This window comes from Rousettus aegyptiacus, unplaced genomic scaffold (assembly GCF_014176215.1).
Source record: "Rousettus aegyptiacus isolate mRouAeg1 unplaced genomic scaffold, mRouAeg1.p scaffold_m13_p_4, whole genome shotgun sequence".
NCBI lineage: Eukaryota > Metazoa > Chordata > Mammalia > Chiroptera > Pteropodidae > Rousettus > Rousettus aegyptiacus.
The window spans coordinates 128,621,162-128,643,157 of record NW_023416307.1 but is presented as its reverse complement, the minus strand read 5'-3'; the positions used below and the strand labels follow the sequence as shown (position 1 = coordinate 128,643,157).

Below are 21,996 nucleotides of genomic sequence, written 5' to 3'. Positions count from 1 at the left end.
TGTTAACAGATGGTAGTTACTACTCTTATTAAAAAATACTCTGCACTTCCCATGAGGGAACTGTATATTTGGGAAGATGAGCTTTGTAAGTAGAAGCCATTATAATGGATGGTACTTCTCTTACAGCGTCAACCATATTGCAGTATAATTGTATGAGGACACTGGATCAAGAGCTCCTTGAAGGCAGGCTGTATTCTCTAAATTCCCTGGATCATGCCTTTAGAAGAGTCACAGTAAATGTGTGCTGAATGAATTAGTGAAGTGTGCTTAATGAATTAGTGGTTGAATGAAGAAAACCAAATGAATTGACCATGCAATAAGTTTCACCTGGTTTCAAAGGAGGATGAACCAGAGCAGGTTACCTGGGCACAGGAAGAGTCGAGAGCTAAGATGGGGAGGAAGGGCTTCAGGGAAGCAGAGGAGGCAGGAGCCGTGTTTTGAAGAATCAGCAAGGAGGAGACCAGATGTCTGGAGTAGAGGGTCTCTCTAAATGAGGCATGATGAAAACCCAAGGGATGGACTGGAATCAGACATTTTGGGTTGTGGCTCTTCACAGTCTGACCATATAGGGAATTAAGAGGAAGTGCTTCATAACTGAGGGTATTGCTAGTGGACATGAGGCTGTGCCAGGCTTTCCCAACCTTCTCCACAGCCATGTACATGATAGATGACACCAAGTACATGACACATTCCCTGGTTCATTGTCTTCCCCTCTTTTTTTTTTTTGTGTCCCACCCCTCAAAACATTTCAAAATGCAGTTAAGAAAGAATGATATTGTAAATCTAGTAACCTTGAAATCACTTTAATTTCTTTTTAAAGAATCGCTCATGAATTCTAGTCCTTTACCATCATTTACAGCAAATGCTTGCTAATACAACTCACATGTGTCCCCTGTGTTTTGCAACATGACATTTAAGAACTATAGATCTGGTCCATTGTTAACCAAGACCCTATTTCATCCAAGGACACTAGGCAAGATTCCTTCAGCGAGTGGCTCAGGGTACTCAGCTGTTAACCAAGTGGACAAGGGAGGGGATAACTATTCTTAGAGCACTTAAATCCCAGACACTGAGTGACACATTAGTTTCATTCTCATTTAAATCTCTCAACACACCTGGAAGGGAAAAATCATTATTCATATTGTTCAAGTGAGAGAGGCCATTGGTGCCAGGCCAAGGGATCTGTCACTAAGGATGTTTGAAGAATTGGAAGTGTTAAACAGGGGTTTTCTCAGACTGAAGTGCTCACTTTGTGTAAGAGGGTATCTCAATGTCCTTTGGGAGGAGGGGCAGAATCTCATTTTCCAGTTCCAGGGGAGGACCTCTGACGTCTACTCTTCTGTTAATTCTCAGATGGTCTCTTTGTGTTCCAGCCTGTCCTGCTGGGATGTTCAAGGCCAGCCAGGAAGCTGAGGGCTGCTCCCATTGCCCCTCCAACAGCCGATCCCCTTCAGAGGCGTCTCCCATCTGCACCTGCCGGACCGGCTATTACCGAGCAGATTTTGACCCCCCGGAAGTGGCATGTACTAGTAAGTGTCTAGTAAAGGCTCTGGGCTAGGGAGTTTGGTTCCCTAACAGTGCAAGTGGTGGGCTTGGGGCAGAGGAGAGTAAGAAAACATTCTCCAAACTGCAGTACTAAACGGAAATGTCGGCTGTGGTGCTGAAGTGGACAGCTCCTATGCTGGGCATGCAGGACCCCGCTCTCCCTGCTTAGTAGCCCAGGCAAAATTATGTTCTTTGTTACCTCCTCCTCCCAGATGTTAGCGTCTCCCTCCCACCAAAGCAAGACAACTTCTCCCCACCAGATGTTAAAAACTCCCACCTAGAGAGTTCTTTGAGAGCAAAATCAAAAGATACTAGGTTATTCCAACAATTCCTAGTAACTTAGTCACCTCCTCCAAGAAACCCCCTTGGTCCTAACAACTGAGAAGATCCTCTCCTGTCACTGGACTTTCTGTATCTCTGTGACCAGACTCCCCTCAGAAATCTCATAATTTTATCAATTGCCTAATTATTCTGTACTTGCCTTCTCACTTACCAAATGAAGGTCTTTGTGTACCAGGACCATAAATTCATCTCCCTGTGTCACTTCCAGTGCCTAGTATAGTATAACCTCTGTGCCCCCACCAAATGACAAGACCAGAGGCCTGGCCATAGTGGGCATCTCCGAGGCAGATGTTCTAGGGTCTTGGGCTAAGACCTCAAGTCCACCATTCTCCCATTCTCTGCTCTAGAGGGAAGGGCAGTCACCCGGACAAAAGTATGGAGGTAGGTGGCTCCACTTCCTGGATAAGGATGGGAGCGGGGAAATTCTATCTCAGTGTTCTCCCCTATAATTATGGGAGGCAGAAAGCACTATTCTCCCTGCACAGCACTTTAGAGAATGTGCTCCGACCACCCAAAGTATTGCATCCCTAAAACACCAGTGATTTTTCTTTTCAGTATTCCCATTGTATGCTGAAGTTACTGCTCCGGGGCAGACCCTAATTATGCTAAAACTTAATTCTGCATTGGATGCTGTTGCCTGGCTCCATGCAAGGAGATGTCTTCCCTTTACCTCCAGGAACAAAATTCCTTCCACCTACCCCCAGCAAAGAAGGACATAGAGGGAATATTTCATACATACTTGCCGTTTGACTGAGCCCTGAGTAAAATTTCTTAATTCTGGCCTTACAGTGTATGTAACCTTTGCTGGGTAAAGAAGAGGAATGAAAATGTCTTCTAGATCAAGGTTCTGAGGTCGATCAATGTTTATAGATTTGAACTGAGGAAAAGCTCTTCCTCTTGTAAACTGATTTTCCTCAGATCTCCCTCTCTGGTGGATTGATATGAACAGAAATTATTCCTTTCTGCTCACTAGAGTCCCTGTCTTTCTGTTGCAGTATCATACTTCTCAACTGATTTCTGAGGTTCCCCTGTGGGTCTCTGTGAGCCCGAGATACATTGCTTAATGTACTTTAGAAACAGCTTATGGATGCTACATCGCTGCTGCCCTGAAGTCCAGACTAAGGACCAGTCTCCATGATTACCAAAGCATACACCTAGGGTCTCACAGTTTCCCCTCCGAAAACATATCCTTCCATTTCTGCTTGTGAACCTTCTCTTACTGGCTAGGCTCCCTCTGCTGATCAACTAGTGCACATAATAGAAAGTGGAGCCTCCCATTTTCCCACGTTCGCAGACACACCCTGTAAATCCATCCAGCCCCTGGAAAAGGTCACCAAGAGGGAAGGTAGGTCAATGACCAAATGTTCAGAATACCACATAGCACTCCTCCTATCTACCTATCTAACCTGACGTGCTTGAACCAACAAAAACGATTCATGAAATAACAAAGAATATCCCAAAGCCTCTAGTCGGCACACTGTAGACCTTTACTCTACTCTGCCTCCCCACATCCTGAGTCCACCTCATTAAAATCATATCTCACTGGCTTTTCTTTCCCCTCTTGGCCCAGCTAGCACTGGGGTTAGACACACCTTCCACAGTCTCCCCACCTTGCTTACAGTAGGTGGGAAAGACCTGCCTCTGTGTGTCACCACACCCTTTACATAGATCTCTTACGCTCCCAGAAGTAGAGTGCTGGTTCAGACTAGAAAGCACCAAATAAAAGCCGTACTCATCTGTGGTCAGACCTGAGAACAGCTCATTGATGCATTCATTGTCCAGCCTTGGCCTGCAGGGGCAAGCACTTGGTGAGGGTCCCAGAGGCCGGGCTGGGCTGCAGCACAATGCTAGGCAAAACAAGTGTAAATAAACCTATTATTTTATTGAGGCTCATTATATATTTGATTTATTGTGTGCCAGGGAAGTACTGTATGAAAAAGTCAATTTGTTGGCTTTTATAATCTCATTAGGGTTTCCTTTTAAAGCATTCTAATTGGAGGTACCATCTGTTCTCTTAAAAAAGGCATTGCACATCACCACAGTAAATAATTTTTCAGATACCGGGAGCATATCTGGAGCTACTGAGGCCAGGCACAGCCCACACCATGGCCTTAGGCGACCTAGCTGGTTCTACAACTGGAGCAGGGCAGCCAGGCACAAGCCCAGCTCAACCTGAAGGCTGGATGGGGTGGGAATGGCAGAGGTGCTTGTTCACTTTGCAAGTGTTCTTTTCCATTCATCCAGTCAGGAAACAGTTATGGCCCAGCAGGATAATGTGTTGGACCCAGGTAAAGGGGAGCTCTGTCTTTCTAAAATGTGCAGGACAATGGGCATCTAGGGTCCAAGTCCTGTGGACACGAAGAAAGGGTACAGTGTCTGGAGTGTCCAAGAACCCTGGCCTCAAAGTCTTCAAGGGCCTTAGATTTGGCCAGTTGCTATCATCTTTAAATGAGATTGCATCAATAGTCATACTCTTTCACTGGCAACACTGAAAATTCTATAAAGAACCTTACAATGTAAAATGTTCTCTTTTACAAGGCTAAAATACCTATAGTGCACTGAAAAATATTATTTTTAATGAATTCCATTAATATCTTGGAACAAGCACATATATATTCATTGTATTGTTATAGTGTTAAAAGTATTCACTTATCCTAAATTAATTTAAGCATTTGGAATGCATAATAACTTTCTTTTCTTTTTAATATCATAGAAGAGTCTGTGATCCCCTTGACCTCTGAGGGGCCCCACAGCCCTGTGTCCAGCCTTGTCTTTGACAAAGTTTGTGCACTCAGTGGGGATTTGGGTGCTAAAAGTGGGTCATAGTTGATCGCCATCCCTCCCTGCTAACAAAGCTATCTAAATGAAGCCAGGCTACGTGGACAGTGGGGGCAGCCTTTAATGAGAAGTTATCAAGGGGCCACTTACAACAGGAGGCAAGGCAAGAGGTCAAAGGTAAGGTGCAGCCCGCTAGCTGGGAGGGACTGTGAAGGTCATGGGATGAGGAGCCGGCTCTGAACTTTGGGCTTACTGAGCTTTGGCTGGGGAAGTTGCCACCTTCCTCTCCTGCTGCCTCCCTGGGCCACCACCCAGAGACCCTGAAGCTCTTTGGGGAGTCCTAACCTGACATCCCCAAATTGCCCCAATATTGGTTGGGTTCTGGGAAAGCTTATTGAACCATCAATTGCTTGTAGCGATTAAGAAATGAACTTTGGCACTTCACAGACAAAAGTTCGAATCTTGATCATGTCTCTTACCTTCTCTGCAACCTCGGACTAAGTCCTTGACTTACTTACATTCTGTCATTTTATTCTCATGACCTCACAATAACGTTTGCCCTTCTGGATTGTTATGAGGATTAAGCAAAATGGTATTATAGAATTTTTGGCACCATGCCTGGTTCATAGCAAACTCTCAATTGTTGTTAGAACTTGCTTTGGTTATATTCCTGGAAAGTGTGAAGACTGCAGCAGATAGGGAAGCTTCTAGCATGATAGAATATTGGAGGTCTAAAAATAAAAGTGACACCCTCAGGATACTCCAGGTTGACTCTGTCCTCGACCATCAGAGCAGAATCCAGAATCTACTGCATAGCCCTAGACCACACAGCTACCTTGGCCTGAAGACCCTGGTGAAAACAAAGAGAAGATGATGGCCATTACAACCAGATGTGCTGTGGGAGAAGTGGGGAGTCACAGACCGAGCATCTGGGAACTCCAGCTGCTACCAAGTCCTCTCCTCTGGGACTGAGAGGACTGAGAAGCTGGACAGCAGCAGGGACAGACAAGCCTGGCTTTAAGTTCTCAGGGAGCAAGGGTATCAGTGACTCCTCAGGGTCAGGCACACTTCTTTCCACAGGAGGTTCTTATGGCACAGGAAGTGTGTGACAGGTCAGCCTGAGAGAGGGAGCAGCCAGGAACACATGAGGAGGTGCACAGCAATGTGAAAGCGAGCACCGAAATGCACTTCTTCAGTTTTAAATAATTTCTAGTTTACTGGGAGACGGAATGGAAAGGAGGAATTTATGAAGCAAGTGAAAATAGATAATTATGCCTTATAAAATTGCTGTCTGTGAAAAACTATGCAGAAGGACTGGTGTAAAAATAATTACCTTGTTACATTTCTGACCACAAAAACCCTTTTTCTGTCACCCACATGAGAGAAACTTTGATGGATCACAGAGACAAGCTAGTGCTTGTCTTTTTCTTTATTTCTTCTTCAAATGCAATAGGTTTACCTCTGCAGTTTTGATCACATAAATTAGATGAAGAACAGGCTCCAGAGGTCATCATTGTCTTGTTCCCCGGTCCCTCCTGCCATCCCCTCACTTGAGGGGGCACAACGCAGCCACCTGGCTTCCCCCAGAGACCACCCCTTATCCCCCTTCCCCGCCCCACCGTGATTCACACAGAAAGGCCCGCAAGCTGAGTGGCAAAGCAGGAGCTTTGGCTGTAGATCTCGATGGTGTGACCTGGGCCCATTAATCCTCTACGAACAGGACTTCTCATCGGCAGAACTGGGCGTGGAGAAACTAAAATTAGGGGGTTGTGAGAATTAAATAGCAGAATGTCAGCGAAGCCCCAGGGTGAAATCTCAAGTCTGCCTACTTCCAGTGCCTTGACCTCACACATCGTGGGAGCTAAACTTCAGGAGTTCTTTTGAGGATGGTATAGATGGTCATGACAATGGTTCTGATTTGCAATTACTCTGACTCTTGAATCTGCCTCCCAACAGAAAAGGATAAGAATCTATTCTTCCCTCTCGCATTCTTGCATATTCCAGTTTATCTCATGTAAGCTCATATTTCCTCCTTTTAGGGGCTGGCAGCTGGCCCACTTTTTCATTCCAGCCATCACAGGGCAGCAGGGTGGTTCCTGTGGCACAGACATCATGCTCCTTGGATGGGCTGCCCGGGAGTGTGGTGGCATTGCCCAGAATGGAGAAAAGGGTACCAAGTCCCAGAGAGTAGAACTGGCCTTGGGATGACAGGAAAAGAAGAAAGTCCTATGCAACCAGATTTGTTGGCCTTAGGGACAGTTTGAAAAGCCTGTAAGGACATCAGCTCATAAACCTTCTTCCAACTGTTTTGGTTCCTGCTGGGTCATGCTCATCAGCATCGCCAGTGATATTTTTTCCTACAGCAGTGGTTTTTAAATGCAGTCCACACACAAGCAGCCTCAGCATCACTGGCAACTTGGAAATACCAATTCTCAGCCCCTCCCTAGACGTACAGAATGAGAAGCTCTGGGGATGGTGAGTGGGGGACAGCAATATGAGCTTTAACAAGCCCTCCAAGTGATTCTAAAGCATGCTAAAATTTGAGAACATTGCTTTAGAATTAGGCCATGTTTCTCCATCCTCTGCTTTATGACTCCTGGGGAGAGAGGCCATTGAGTGAATTCCTACAGACTGGAACCACGGGGCCTGCTCTTCCCCATCAATGTCTATGTGCCAGGCTTGGCAGGGCAGCAGTAGGGTGGTAGATGGAGAGAGAGAAAGAGATTGGAAGAGGGGTGGGGTACGGTGTGAATGTGAATGTATTTGTCTGTGTTTCAAGGAAGGGCCTCACTAGTTCTGAGAACAACTCCCACCAGCTCTGACTCGGTTTCCAGTTCATTCTCACTTTTGGGTGTTGGAGCAGTGTGGAGACCTCCCATGCACAGCATCAGCTGAGTCTGGGAGCAGTGATGAGGGAGAGAGTGGAGATCAGAGAGCACAACCTGGCTGAAATGGACTCTCAGTGAGGGCTGAGAGAGAAACTGAGGCAGGAGCAAAGTGACTGGTGGGGGACCATTCACCTGAGTTCAGATGGAGGATCAGGTGGGAAAGGACTATAAATGGGAGATAGGCCTCACCCCTTGACTGGTCTTCTACCCCACCCAGCAGGAAATAGGGGAAGGGGGAGCCTCTGGGGCTGCCACTGCAGGGAGGGTTTCCTTAGGCCAGGAGGCAGGAGGGCCACTCAGGGTGACAAACACTCCATCCAGCACCGGAATCAGTATTACAAATTGGGGACCACACTACACTTGGGGATGATTTTTAAAACTTTTCAAAGAGAAGACCTTTTCAAAAGCATTTGCCTCTATCAGTCTAGGAGTTCCAACTAATTGAAACGGGGTGGCTTTTCTTAAGGTTAGCTTTATCCATTGCCAGCCAGGGCTTTAGTAAAATATATACCGTACGTATCTCATTGTATAGTTAAAAGAGCTGCTTGATTTTACCCGGATACATGATCCCTATTGCACATAAAAATATGTTATTTGTGCTTCTGAGGGAGAGGCAATTTGTGTTTTCCTCGAGGTGAATTATAAACGAGGGTCATAGATGAACAAGAGTCATAGGCAAGCGGTTTCTCCGAGTGCCTGGATTAGGATGGTTTATACACCTGGATGCAGAACTGAGGGAGTGTGACTGCAAGCTGAAAGCTATTTGTAACTGTCACTGCTGTTTCAAGAAAGGTCATCGTTGCCTGCACACACGTGCTTTCACACTTTTGTAATCTACAATTTCTTTTCACAGTTGTTTGACCCAAGTGGGTATAACCCTTAGGAGGCATTCTGTAGCTCTAAGTTTTAAGCTAATAGCCGGGCACAAGTGCTGACGTTTTCGCTTCGGCATTTTATCATAAGAGCATTGGGAATCACGGACTGTTAACATTCAGAGCAGCTTTCTAGGTCCTGACACCTAAACTCTTCCCCAACATCAGCTTTTCTCTCTCCAACTATCCTAAGAGGTGATCATTCCACATTTATTTTTCTGAAAATCTGTGATGACAGACAGCCGATTTATTTTGCAGAGCAGCTCTGTTCCATTGTGAGGCGGCCGTCACCCATCAGTGCAGGTGAGATCTTCTGGACCTTGGACTGGGCAGTGCCTTCGTCCCCTCCTCACCTTTGATCCACCGTTAAGGACCATGTTCTGGAGGCCAGCAGTTTCAGTGTTTAAAGACAACTTTCCCATCCTTCCTTAATCACTTACTTTAGGCTAAACATCTGTTGTGTTATCTATTCCCCAAAGCACATGACTTCTTGAGCCCCACTGTCCTGATTGGACATTTCTGAATCTCTCACATTTATTAATACGACTTTCAAAATATGGCAGCCAGAATGAAACAAGTGACCTTCTTCCTGGAGCAGGGTTTAGTGGAAATGCGATGGATTTTCTCCTGTGACTGGGATATCATTGATTGTTCACTTGGTTGCAGCCCTTACGCCATGGGCTCCTACCAGAATTTTGGGGCACTAAACAGCCAGTGTTTTGTTTGTCCCTTTAGGATATGCTACCCATTTAGGTCTCTTCTTTTCTGTACATAGAAATATGACTTCAGAAATTTTGCCTTGTGGATTAGGCACAAGTGCTCTTTCAAATATAGATTATTTTGAATACTAATCTTTATCATCTTTCGAATGAGGCGTATCAGCATAATTGTTAGACATGTGGGCTCTAGAGTCTTTGCCTGAGTTCAAGTCCTACTCTGCCACTTGCTAGCTTTGTGACATGGGACAACTGGTGTAGCTTCTCCGTGTCTCCATTTTCTCATTCATAAAATAGATAGAGTGTGTGTGTCTGCGTGACTGTGTTATCAAGGGTATCAATTGTAGTAGTTCTATTTAGAACAGTGTTTAGCATACAGAAAGTGAGCTACATTATTTTATTACTATTATTGGAGTTGCCTACCCTACTTTAATGCTATTTTCAAAGCTGTTAAAATCCAAGCACTAGCATTATCATTTAGCTAACATCTCTTCTTTTGGTACACATGTATCCATTTAGTTTTTTCAGTTACCATTGTTAAAATCTAGGTGTGGTGTGTGTGTGTGTGTGTGTGTGTGTGTGTGTGTACACTCTAGTTCTCTGCGGGTTCATAAACTTCTAGATAAAGAAACAATGTTGTTTGGCCTGACTTGTACTCACAGACATGCCGATTCTTATCACTCTTTCCTTCAGGCTCATGAAGCACTGATTTCATTGTGAAGTTTCAGAAGTAGGAGGGAGTTGAGGTAAAATTTACTCATTTAATCTTTCTCTATTTTGAAGATCAGAACAAAGCTGTCCACTCCATGGTTTTAAGACCCTCTTTTGCCATGATTGCTCCTTGGTGGTATTCAGGCAATGGCTCTCATGGAAAATTTGTAGGCTCTGGTCCCAGCAAGGGCTGGTCTGGAATGAATGCTGCAACTGGATGGTATCTGTAGTTCAGGGTTCTTAAATCTTCCTTGCTCCAATTCTCTTCCTCAAGGGAGAAGACAAGTGGAAGTGAGTAGCTCTGCATCCTCTGTCCTCTGCCAGAATCATACCTCGCCCACATGAAGGAAGAGGCCTTGCTTGGTCTCTGAGTAGTCTACCCTGGTTAGAGCTATTCAGGTATAGGGCTCTCTCTGTCCACTAGGCTGGAAGCTCTTGACATGCTGATCTGATTTCATTTAACTGCCTCCATGACCTTAAACAGTAGGCACTCAATGCATTCAAGAGTCCAGTTGTAAGAGACCCGCTGTTGGGATCAGGTAGAGGAGGATTGACTCTAGGCTCCACCTCTCCTTTGCAGTGTGGCCTTGCATAAGTTTCCTAACTTCTCTGAACTTCTGTTTCTTTTCCATAAAATAAAGCTAGTATTTATTATTGTGCCAGTTGTGATACTGTTTCTAAAATACCTAGCTCAATGTAAGACATACGGTAAGTACTTAATGAATTTTTGTCTTTGTTTTGGTTGTTATGAATAATGTTTAGGAAGCGAGTCTTAAGTCATACATAAATTGCACAGTCCAAAATAAGAACAGAATAAATGTGTAGGGGAAATGAGCATTTTAGAGCAAATGCTTCTGGAGAGCCATCTTAGGTTACTGAATTCTGGCACTGTCACCCCCCTTGTCTTCACTCCATTGCAATATGATCACAACTCTCTATCATCTGTACAGACCGTCCTGATGCTCCAGCTCCTCACAGGTCCCCAAATATAACTAAGGTCCTGGTTCACCCGGTCTTCTCTTTTTCATTCCGGCAACTAAGCATCAGAGCCTGATCCAATTTTGACACTAGAGGCCAAACCCAAGCCCACAATGAGGCCTGGAATGTATTTCGCTCCTAGACCTCTGGCCAGCATCCTCTTTGCAGTCACCTTTCAAGGTCACCACTGCCAGTCAGTCTTGCAACCCATATCAACCCACCGCACTCCCTGTTACTGATCATCCACCCCGTTCAGGAGCCAGGTACAGAATCTGCCTTCAACTTCATTACACTGGATGGAGTCCCAGGCTCTACTTCCTCTTTCATTCCTTGACACTGTAGCTGCCATGTTGGAAACCTGGTACAAGCCAACTCTTTTCCAAACCAGAACAATGATATTCCAGATTCCTGGTTCGGTAACACATGTGTATACAACAATGTGGATGCAGAGACCTTCAAATATCCCTGATGGTTTCACTTGGGTGTGACAAAGACCACAGGCCCCAGATATCTTTGACTGTCCTTAGAGATTTAGAAAGAAGCTACTTTCAACTTAGTGTAAGTATAGATTCTGAATACTGTTCAAGAGATCAAAAGCTGCCTTAGTAATTAGGGATCTCTCCCAAACTGGAAGTGTGCAAAGAGGTGCTAGTGATGCCTGCCAAGAGGGCTCCTGAATTGTGTGGGCAACTGGGTGAAATGGACAGAAATGGGTATTATAGTTTGGGCATGTCCATGCTCTCTGAATTATGTGTGACATAGGACCAAGATGCCAGCATTTTATAGTGATTTATTTTGAAATGATGTCTCTGGTCTTCTGAGAAACTTTCCAAACAATTGGCTGTAAAGTGCCCAGTTGGAGCCAGACACCTGAGAACTGTTATGATATAGTGTTGGCTGTAGACTTAACAGTTGGACTCCCTAATGGACAAATGATCATGGATGACTTTGCAGAGAAAGATCAGTCTGTGGTCTGAAGTCAACCTGTAGAATGGCCAGGATTCCCTCTAGCCTGTGCCAGAGACTACATCCCCACCTCTCAACCAAGAGGGCTCTGACTCTGAAGCCACATCAAGAAGAATGTTTTTTTCTCTCAGAGGCTGAGGGGTAGAGGGCCAGAGGCACTTGGACACAAAGGTCCCTCTGTCCTCCACCTCCATTCTGTGGAGAGAATAGAGGGAATATGGGGTAACGGTACTAATTGCATATTGCCCCTCGCCCCTACCCTTTGGCTTTGGGCTTAGACTTGCAGAAGGTGCCCAAGATGGCCTTTTGAACAGCTCCTCTGGGGAACCTCTGAGCTCTACTCATTTTGGAAATAACAATAAAGAATACTCAACAGTGTGGAGTGGAGTGAGGTCTGCATGGTGGCTGCTCAGTGAGTGAAGCTTAGTGCAGTCTGGCTTTGCTGGGCCAGACATGCACAGAAGGTGGGTGGTTGTGGGGGAGCAGGTGGCAGTGGGAAACTGTGGTCACCACCAAGCCCTGCCAGTACTCAGTGAACAGAGATAGAAGGTCATTCAGTTCCCCAAAAGAGAATGCTGTCTGCTGATGAGCAAAAGGGAACTTGCCCGTGAGGTGAGAATTTGCTCACCCTTGAGTAAAGGGCCGGCTTTGTACCTATGCTCAGTGAAAGGGCCTGCATACAGCTCTCATGAAGTTAGCCATGCTTGTGCCTGCACGTATTTGGGATGGTTCAGGGTCTGAATTTGCAGCAATTTTAATGACATACGAGAACAAATTGCTCTGTGGGAGGCCTTGCCCAAGTAGAGTCAATCCTCCTGTAGTGTCAAAAACCGAAGTGTGTTCTAAAATCATATGACTTCAAGAAGACTCTGACTGGCATAGACTGTTAGCTCTGGTGAAAGCAACCACCTTTAAGCTTACTCTGGGAGGGCATGGCCTAATGTGCATATCTTTCAGTTGGAAGACTTTGGTGCTCCTTTCTCTGAGAGATTACCTGGGTCAGGGATGCTATGCGCAGGGCCTAGGAATGTACAGCCTACCCCAGTCTATATACCAGTATGGGAAATCCCACAGAGGAGGCCCTAGGCAGGAAGATCTTCTTTCTGCTTCCATGGCCCTTCAGGTCAAATGTTCTGGACAGTGTCTTTTATTCATTGTATAGGTGTGCACCTGATCACTCTTTTCTCTTCTAGAACCCTAAGCAATGGACAGGGATTTCTGGGTTTCAATACCAGACAGCCCTCTATGCATGTCAGGGGTACTAAGCTACGCTGACTATTCTGCCATTTGATTCCCTCGTGATTAGGATCAGGGGCTACATCTCTACCAGCCTACTCAGTCAGTGCTTTGTGTGGCTGATTTGCAGGTACCCACTTTCCCTGCAGACTGATCTCCTCAGGGTCCACAAACTTTTACCATAAACTCACATACAAGGCACAGCACACAGTAGGGTCTCAGTGAACCTGATCAGTCAAGAATCAATGAACGAATAGGCTAAGAGAGTTAAGTGATCTGCCTAAGGTCACACTGCAGGAAAGCTGGCACTCAGCCTTGCTTTTCTCTTTGTGTGTCCAATGCATCTTTCATAACTATAGAAGGCCTGTGAGGCCTCATTTCAGGACTAGGAAAGAAGTCTTGAAGTCCGCGTCTTTAAGATGACATGATCTATAGCTCTCCTTGACTTGGAGGCTTCCCGGGGGATCTGCGGGGAGGAATCATGTCAAAGTTTTCGTCTCTGGCCTCACCTTGGGCCACAGATAGAAGATCTGACCTTCTATCCTTCCCTCGCACAGGCAGTGATGCGAGACTGGCATCACATTTCATCTGAGAGACGCTGCCTTTCCTGGTGCAGGGGCCTCACCGGTCCTCCAAGGGCTTCTGCAGTGCTATGGAAACCTAGGTGCTCAGCCTTCAGTTCAGGCCAGATAGAGGCACTCTTTTTCCAGAAAGTAAAATCCACCCCCTTCCTCCCAGCCAATTAACTCCATCGAAGCAGGAGAAACAAGTACTTTCTACAAACATTGGTGTTTGGTAAAATGTATAACCCTAGGTTCTTTGATGTTCCCCAGATCCCTCTCCACAGGGTCCCTCCTTGTTTTGACTAATCACTTCTTCTTACTAACTGTTATGATTAGGAGAATTGCTTGAGTACAAGCCCAATGGTTCCAAGACCTTAATGAGCAACACGTGCAGACGTGCTCAGCACGCTCCTGGAACCACGGTTGCTCTGTTTCTACAGAGAAGTTATTGAAATGGCTCAGGAATAAGAGCTTCCTGCCTCCATGAGAGACCTACCTCCCACCCCCCAGCACCCGGCTCATTTGCATTGCACCTGCACCTTACACACTTAGCGCCTCCACCTTGGGTGGAAGAATTGTTAAGGATGAGCTTTGGAAAGGGCCAGGCCTGCACTCAAGTCCTGATTCCACCACTCACAAGCATTGTGACTTGGGTACATTATTTAACATCTCTTAGCTGTAGAATTTTCATATGTCATATGGGGATAATAGTTCTTACCTCATAGGATGTTGGGAAGTTAGATTTTATTATGTAATGTACCAAAATGCCTAAGACGGTACTTTGCATATGGGGCATATTATCAAACAAAATCCAAAATTCCATACAGAACTACGAAATGAAAACCAAAGCCATCTCTCTGTTTGGTTTGTTTGTTTGTTTGTTTGCTGCAAATTCTCCTTGTAAAAATCTACCCCAGGCAAATGACCAAAATTAATCTCTCATTCGGTGGCATGAAACAAACAAGTTCCAATGAATCAGAGCCTTGTCCTTGCGAAATCCATGCAGATAACACAGGTGTCTGTCCACAGGAAATCTATGTCCCTAAGAGTCATTTTAAATTGATTCTGAAGGTGGCATAAAATTGGAATGTTTGGACCCCAGAGCTGTTAGGAAAAGAAAGCAGCATGGTTTTCCCAGGTTTCGACATCCTCTCTTCTTTGCCCAAGGCGAACCTCATACATTTTAAGGAGAGGAACCAGGGTGCCTGAGCTAGTAATGGAACAGGTACCACTCAGCCTTCCAGACCTTGCTGCCTCAGGCCCCCACTGCAACTCCTTCTTTAGGAGGGACACCTAAGAACTTCAGACATCATTACCTTCACATTGAGCAAAACAGTATTCCAAATGTCTGGTGCTCATCACTCAAATTCTAGACAGTCTTTGGTCTGCTTCTTCCAAAAGTCCCAAGCATCTCTAAGCTTCTGCTATTGAGAGGAGGATGCCTCAACAATCTGTTTATTTTGATGCCACTACTTTCCACCAGGGTCCTTATAACTTATTCCTTGTTTCCTGATGTTGCCTCAAACAGCCGCCCTCCATCCCACAAGGATGAGACCTGACAGCCCCTGCTGCAACAGATCCCTATATTTGTGTTGTTATTGGTGCCTGACAGAATCTTTAGGAGAACCCACACTGCTATTCAGGGAATCTCTGTGAAAGGGGTAGGGAGCATACAGGCTCTTGTTCCTCTCCAAGGTCCTGAACCACATCACAACACTTTCCTCTAGGAAGATGGTCATTCTTGCCCAATCTCTCCCAGGAATTCTACACCTAGTGAGGGAATAATGGAAGAGGAATTAGTGTCTCAGAAGGGAAGGAGAAAGAGAAAGAGAGAGTGTGCTGAACATAGGCTGGGAGTGTCATAGCTATACAGGGCAGCTAGAAAGAATAAAGAGAGTTTTGTTTGTTTAGACATCATTTTCAAATAACCAGTTATTAAAGAACAAACCACAGTTGAACATGAAGTTGACTTCATGTTTATTTTATAACTCTACTATCTTTCTAACAGTTGTAAACTTTCCCTCTTCTGGCTTATGTTATTCTTCAACACATTCTCCTTTCAGCTCTGTATGTTGTATTGAGGGAGAAGTTATAACAACAACCCCAACTTGGTTTCCTTCATATTTTGACTCCATAGAAGACCTCTTCAGACTTCTTCAGACTCCATTTCCTATCTACCTCTGCTCCTTGGCTCCTATCTTTCCATAAAACCTTAAATACCTCTCTTCTTTCTTTAGGAGACTTTCTAGTCACTCACAGTTTCTTTCAATACCTATTTCACACTAAGCAACGGGTAAAGAGATGGAACTATAATTTTTCATAACCAATTCTGGACCACCTCCTCCCATGTCTTCCTGGCCCTTTGCACCACACTTTTTTTCACCTGATGTTCTTTTCTGGTCTCCTTCTTAATGCCCTCTTAACTCAGTCCACATTGAAGGATGCAGTCATTTTTCAAAACTACAAATTACATTATCTCTTTGTGTTCTTGACTCACAATATTTAGGAGTTTTGAATATTAAAGGTCTTCCCTGGATCACTCTCAGATCTTAGCTCATATCTTTCTTCCAAAGGGATATTGTGTAGAGGACACAGTTTATTGTAGGAATAAAGAAGGGGTTTTGTTTCCCACCAGTAGAGGAAGAATAAGCAAGGCCAAATACCATGTCAAAGCCAGACCACTTCTTGGCAGGTCAGGAAGCATATGTACAGGCATACCTTGTTTTATTATGCTTTGCTTTATTGCACTTGTCAGATACTGTATTTTTATAAATTGAAGGTTTTTGGCAATCTTATGTCAGCAAATCTATTGGTGCCATTTTTTTCCAATAGTGTTTGCTCTCTTTGTGTCTCTGTTTCACTTTTTGGTCATTCTCACAATATTTGAAATGTTGTTATTATTATTATTACATTTGTATGAAGATCTGTGATCAGTAATCTTTGATGTTACTATTGTAATTGTTTTGGGACCCCACGAAATGTGCCCATTTAAAAATGTGGACTTAATTGATAAATGTTCATGTTTTGACCATTCCACTGACCAGCCATTCCCTCATCTCTCTTACTCTCCTTGTACCTCCCTATTCCTTGAGACACAACAATGAAATTAGGCCAATTAAGAACCCTACAATGGCCTTGAAGTGTTCAAGTAAAAGGAAGAATTGCACCTCTCTCACTTTAAATCAAAAGCTAGAAATGATATGCTTAGCAAGGAAAGCGTGCCAAAAACAAGATAGGTCAAAAGCTAAGCTTCTTATGCCAAACAGTTAGCCAAGTTGTACGTGCAAAAGAAAAGTTTCTGAAAGAAATTAAAAGTGCTACTCCTGGGAGCATATGAATAATAAGAAAGCCAAACAGCCTTATTGCTGATATGAAGAAAATTCTATCCGGAAGAGCAAACCAGCAACAACATTCCCTCTAGCCAAAGCCTAAACCAGAGCAAGGTCTTAACTCTTTTTTATTCTGTGAAGGTTGAGAGAAGTGAGAAAGGTGGAAAAGAAAAGTTTGAAGCAAGCAGAAGTTGGTTCATAAGGTTTAAAGAAAGAAGCCATCTCCATAACTTAAAAGTGCAAGGTGAAGCACCAAGTCCTAATGTAGAAACTGCAGCAAGTTATCTAGAAGATTTAGCTAAGATAATTAATGATGATGACTACACTAAACAACAGATTTTCAGATGCCATATAGGACTTTCATAGCTAGAGAGAAGTCAGATCTTGGCTTCAAAGCTTTAAAGGACAGGGTGACTCTCTTGTTAGGGGCTAATGCAGCTGGTGACTTAAGTTGAAGCCAATGCTCATTCATCATTCTGAAAATCCTTAGGACCCTTAAGAATTATGCTAAATCTATTCTTCCTGTGCTCTATACATGGAACAACAAAGCCTGGAAAACAACACTTCTGTTGACAACATGGTTTACTGAATAATTTATGCCCACTGTTCAGAATTGATGTTCAGAAAAGAAAGATTCTTTTCAAAGTATTTCTGCTCATTGACAATGCACCTGGTCACTCAAGAGCTCTGATGGAGATGTACAATGAGATTAATGTTGTTTTCATGCCCTGTAACACAATATCCATTTTGAAGCTCATGGATCAAGGAGTAGTTTCAATTTTCAAGTCTTATTATTTAAGAAATACATTTTATAAGACTATAGCTGCCATAAAGAGTGATTCCTTTGATTGATCTTGGCAAAGTAAACTAAAACCTTCTGTAAAGGATTCACCATTCTACATGCCATTAAGAATATTTATGATTCATGGAAAGAGGTCAAAATATCAATATTAACAGGAATTTGGAGTAAGTTGATTCCAACCCTCTTAAATGACTTTGAGGGGTTCAAGACATCAGTGGAGGAAATAACTGCAGATGTGGTGGAAATAGCAAGAGAACTAGAATTAGAAGTGGAGCCTGAAGATGTGACTGAATTGCTGCAATCTCATGATAAAACTAACAAACGAGCAGTTACTTCTTATGGATAAACAAAGAAAGTGATTTCCTGAGATGGAATTTACTCCTGGTGAAGGTGCTATGAAGATTGTTGAAATGACAACAAAGGATTTAGAATATTATATAAACTTAGTTGTTAAAGCAGTGGCAGAGTTTTAGAGGGTTGACTCCAATAAAGAAGTTCTACTGTGGGTAAAATACTATCAAACAGCATAGCATGCTACAGAGAAATCATTCATGAGAGGAAGAGTCAATCAATGCAGGAAAATTTATTGTCATCTTTTAAGAAATTGCCACAGCTGCCTTAGACTACAGCAACCCCCACCCTGGTCAGTCAGCAGCCATCAACTTCAAGGCAAGATCCTCCACCAGCAAAGAAATTACAACTTTCTGAAGACTCCAATTATAATTAGCACTTTTGAGCAATAAAGTATTTGTTAATTAATTGTTTTTTTAGACATAATGCTATTGCATACTTAGTAAACTACGGTATAGTGTAAACATAACTTTCATGTGTACTGGGAAGCCAAGAAATTTGTATGACTCACTTTATTACAATATTCGATTTATTGTGGTTGTCTGGAACTGAACACGTAATGTCTCCTAGGTATGACAGTACAGGTGCACACAGAAGCTAGGACCCCAAAAGAGCTGGATCCATTCTGGAGACACAGCCCCATGCCAAAGGTTAAGGTTTCTCTCCCTTCCTGAGTATGCTTGCAGGGGTTACGTGGCTTAGAGGACATAGAGTGGGGCAGACAATATCCAAGGTGCTTCTCCTCAAATGTAACTCCAACATTGTGAACAGAACCCCTAGACACCATCTCTGAATATTTTGTTAGGCAGTGATCTTACCTTTTATGAAACACCTGTAACTATTTTTGTCTGTATCATTTAATTTGATCTTAACTGTATATGTTCACGATTCCCAGTCCTCCATGGGTATGGGGTCTTGCCTTATTAAGCAGCTGAGTTCCCCAACTTGATAGGCTACAACTTCTATATCTTCATGGCTTTCACAGTGCTCATCCCAGTTTTGGATATGGGGTCTCTGCTTAAGGAAGGAGTGGCTGAATTAGATCAGTCTTAATTAGAAGAACTCAGGATTCCAGATCATCCTATATTTACAATGCAAATAATAATAAATAGCAGCTGACCTTTACTGAATTCTTCTGTATATCAGCCACACAGCCAGACACCTTGGGCATATTATCTTCCTAAATTCTCAAAACACCAGTTTCCAGATGAGAAAACTAAGGCTTAGAAGTTCCCCTTCTCATGGTTTGCCAGCAAGAGAATATTTTTAAACATGTTTTCTATAACTATTTAGGGAGTTCATTGGTAAGTTTCACAGACCCCTCAGAGTTTCTGAAAAATCATGTATGTGTTCAAGCACATGTTTATTTTTCTCTGAAAAAGTTGTTGCTTTCATTAGATTCTCCAAGGGGTCCTACATACAATGGGAAGGACCTTATCACTGCCCTGATACAGAACAGCAGTTTTGGCCTACGCGAGGGACCCCCCCCCCCCAGGAAGACATTGCCTCACCATGGTTGTCATTCTCACCAGCTCCCCATGGGGTAGAGTCCAAGGACACAGACCCTGATTGTAGCAATGCACAGTTAGCTAGACACTGCCAGCTTGGCACCTTGGACAGGCCTGAAATATACATCTAAATTCTGAGACCAGTAGATTGGCCTTATTAAGTTTCCTGATTAAAGAAATGGCTTTGGGGGAGCAGATTTTCCTTTTGATTACTCAGAAGTACTCTTATTTCCAGGGTAATGCCTACAAATAAACTCACCCGCTTTCTCCCACCTACTCTGGCTTTCCATAAAAAAAAAAAAAAAATCATCTGTCCCAAATCACATTAAAAAGTGGGAGATTCCATCTCAATATGGCAAGTGGACTAACCCAATGGCTCCAAAAGGATCTTTTCTGTTTAACTTTTTGAGGTCTCATTGCCAAGCATGCTCCATGCAGTCTGAGCCAGACTCTCAGGAACATTCTGGAAGACACAGAGCCCCATTCCCATAACCCAGGACTGACAATGTTCTCCCTACCTGAACAGAGAATCAGAGTTTAGCAGTTTCCCATCCCTTGAAAGGACTGAGTTTTCCTAGCTTTTTAACAGGGAGCCCCCGTCAGTAGTAACCGTGGCAACAGATCAGAGAGGCTTCAAAAAAGCCTGTCTGTATGTAATTAAGGGAAAGAAGGATGTGTACATAAGAGCAGGGGACTTAGACAAGGAGACCCTGGCTCTGAGCCCCGCCACTGCGCTTTCTGAGGGCTTTTCAGAAGGAGGTGGCAGGTTTTCTTTTCCTTCTGGCCTCACTCTCTTCTCCCCTTTAAACATTTTTTGATTGGTTATCTAAACTGGCCTCCTGCCTGAGGATGTTCCTGTGGCCCTTTGTTCTAGACAAATCCTTCTAGCAGGGGTAAGGCCCCATACCCAGAGAGTGCAGCCTGAATGGGTAGGAAGTGGTCATAGCACCTTCCTTTTGGAAAATTTATTCAGAGGCAAAACCTGTTCTAATCAGACTCTTCATTCAGGTACAGGAGAGTTACTTTATTTCCCACGGCCGAGTCTGTGCCCTCAGACCCTTCCCCATGGATAGCTGGTTAGGATGACAACCATGGTGAGGCAATGTGCTCCTGGGAGACCCCTTGTGCGGGCCGAAACTATTTGTTAAGGGAGTAAATGAGTGAATGAGTGAATAATGAATGGGGTCCCAGTCATTGTTTGTGGCCCAGACGCAGGTCACCTCTACAGATAGGCACTGCGAGCCGAGGCCTGGCTGGGCTCTGAGGTAATAAGACGTGCCCTGCAGGGGAGGTGGCCAGCGGGAAAGAACACACAGCAGGGCCTGTTCAAGTTCTCCTAGCTCTCCGAGTCTGCTCTCCAGGAGAAGACTGTCTATGTCTATTCCTGCTGCTTGGAAGGAAAAGATTCAGATTTATGCAGTTCTGGACTCAACAACCATGGCTCCCATAGGCCCCCACTTAGTCCGACAGATGCATTTGCTCTGGAATGCAGCCACAGATGAGAAGTGGTTGCTTCGTATGAAGGCTGTTTCTAAATAAACATGAAAATCCTTCCTGAAAACTCACCTCTTTTCTTCCTAAGAAGCAAATGAACAGACATGGAACCGCACCAACCAGGGTGGGTCTCCCCAGCTACCATGGACACCCTTACGTGAGGAACAGGGCAGGCTTCTCCAAACCAGCTCCTCACTCGCCACCTTTATTTCAGCCTCTACCACTTGGGGTCGCAAGCAGTGGGTCCTCGTTGCTGCTGCTGCTGTGTCCTCCATCAGCCCCAAAGCAGGACAACCTGTCTTGTGCTGGAGAGGCATGCATACATGTCACCGGAAGCCTTGCCCACTGAGCAGAGGTTGAAAATCAGGTGGAAGAGGCCTCCCCTAAGTAAAGTGTTAGGCATGGGAATCACGGAGACCAGCCAGCCACTAGCTGCTGCCCACCGGGAGGCCACAGTGTAGTAAGGATGACACAGAGGAAGAGATTCTCATAATAGAATGATGGAATCTGGGTTAGGTGTCCAGGAATGGGCTTATGGAAGCCCAGAGCTGGAATGCATGCCTGGCCGTCAGGGAAACCTGGCGAAACGGGTGCTGGATCTTGAACGGTGAGCAGGAGTTCATCAAGCAGACAGGAAGGAAAAAATTCTGTACAGAGAGAACACTGTGCAAAGGCTTAGGAGTATGGAGGGAGTTCAGTGTGCACAGGAAATCACAAGAATCTTCCCAGCAGTCACACTATGAGGGGTGAGGGTCGAGTGGCTGGAGATGAGATCAAGAGCAGCAAGACTGTGTGGGGACTTGAAAGATGCAGAAGGAGGGTAAACTTTTAGGTAATTGGGGCTTGAGCTGAGGAACGCTATGACTCTGTGTACATTTTGGAACTTACACTTTGGCAAGAGAGAATGGATGGGAGAG

At 44.4% G+C, this 21,996-nt stretch overlaps 1 protein-coding gene across 1 annotated transcript in view; it reads left to right on the top strand.

Annotated features, from left to right (window-relative positions):
* The window catches only part of EPHB1 (EPH receptor B1), a 400,881-nt gene that overhangs the window by 267,777 nt on the left and 111,108 nt on the right, over window positions 1-21,996 (top strand). The window contains exon 4 of the mRNA XM_016140353.2: window positions 1,374-1,529. Coding sequence (XP_015995839.1) covers window positions 1,374-1,529 — 156 coding nt within the window. The remainder of the gene's footprint in view (window positions 1-1,373; window positions 1,530-21,996) is intronic.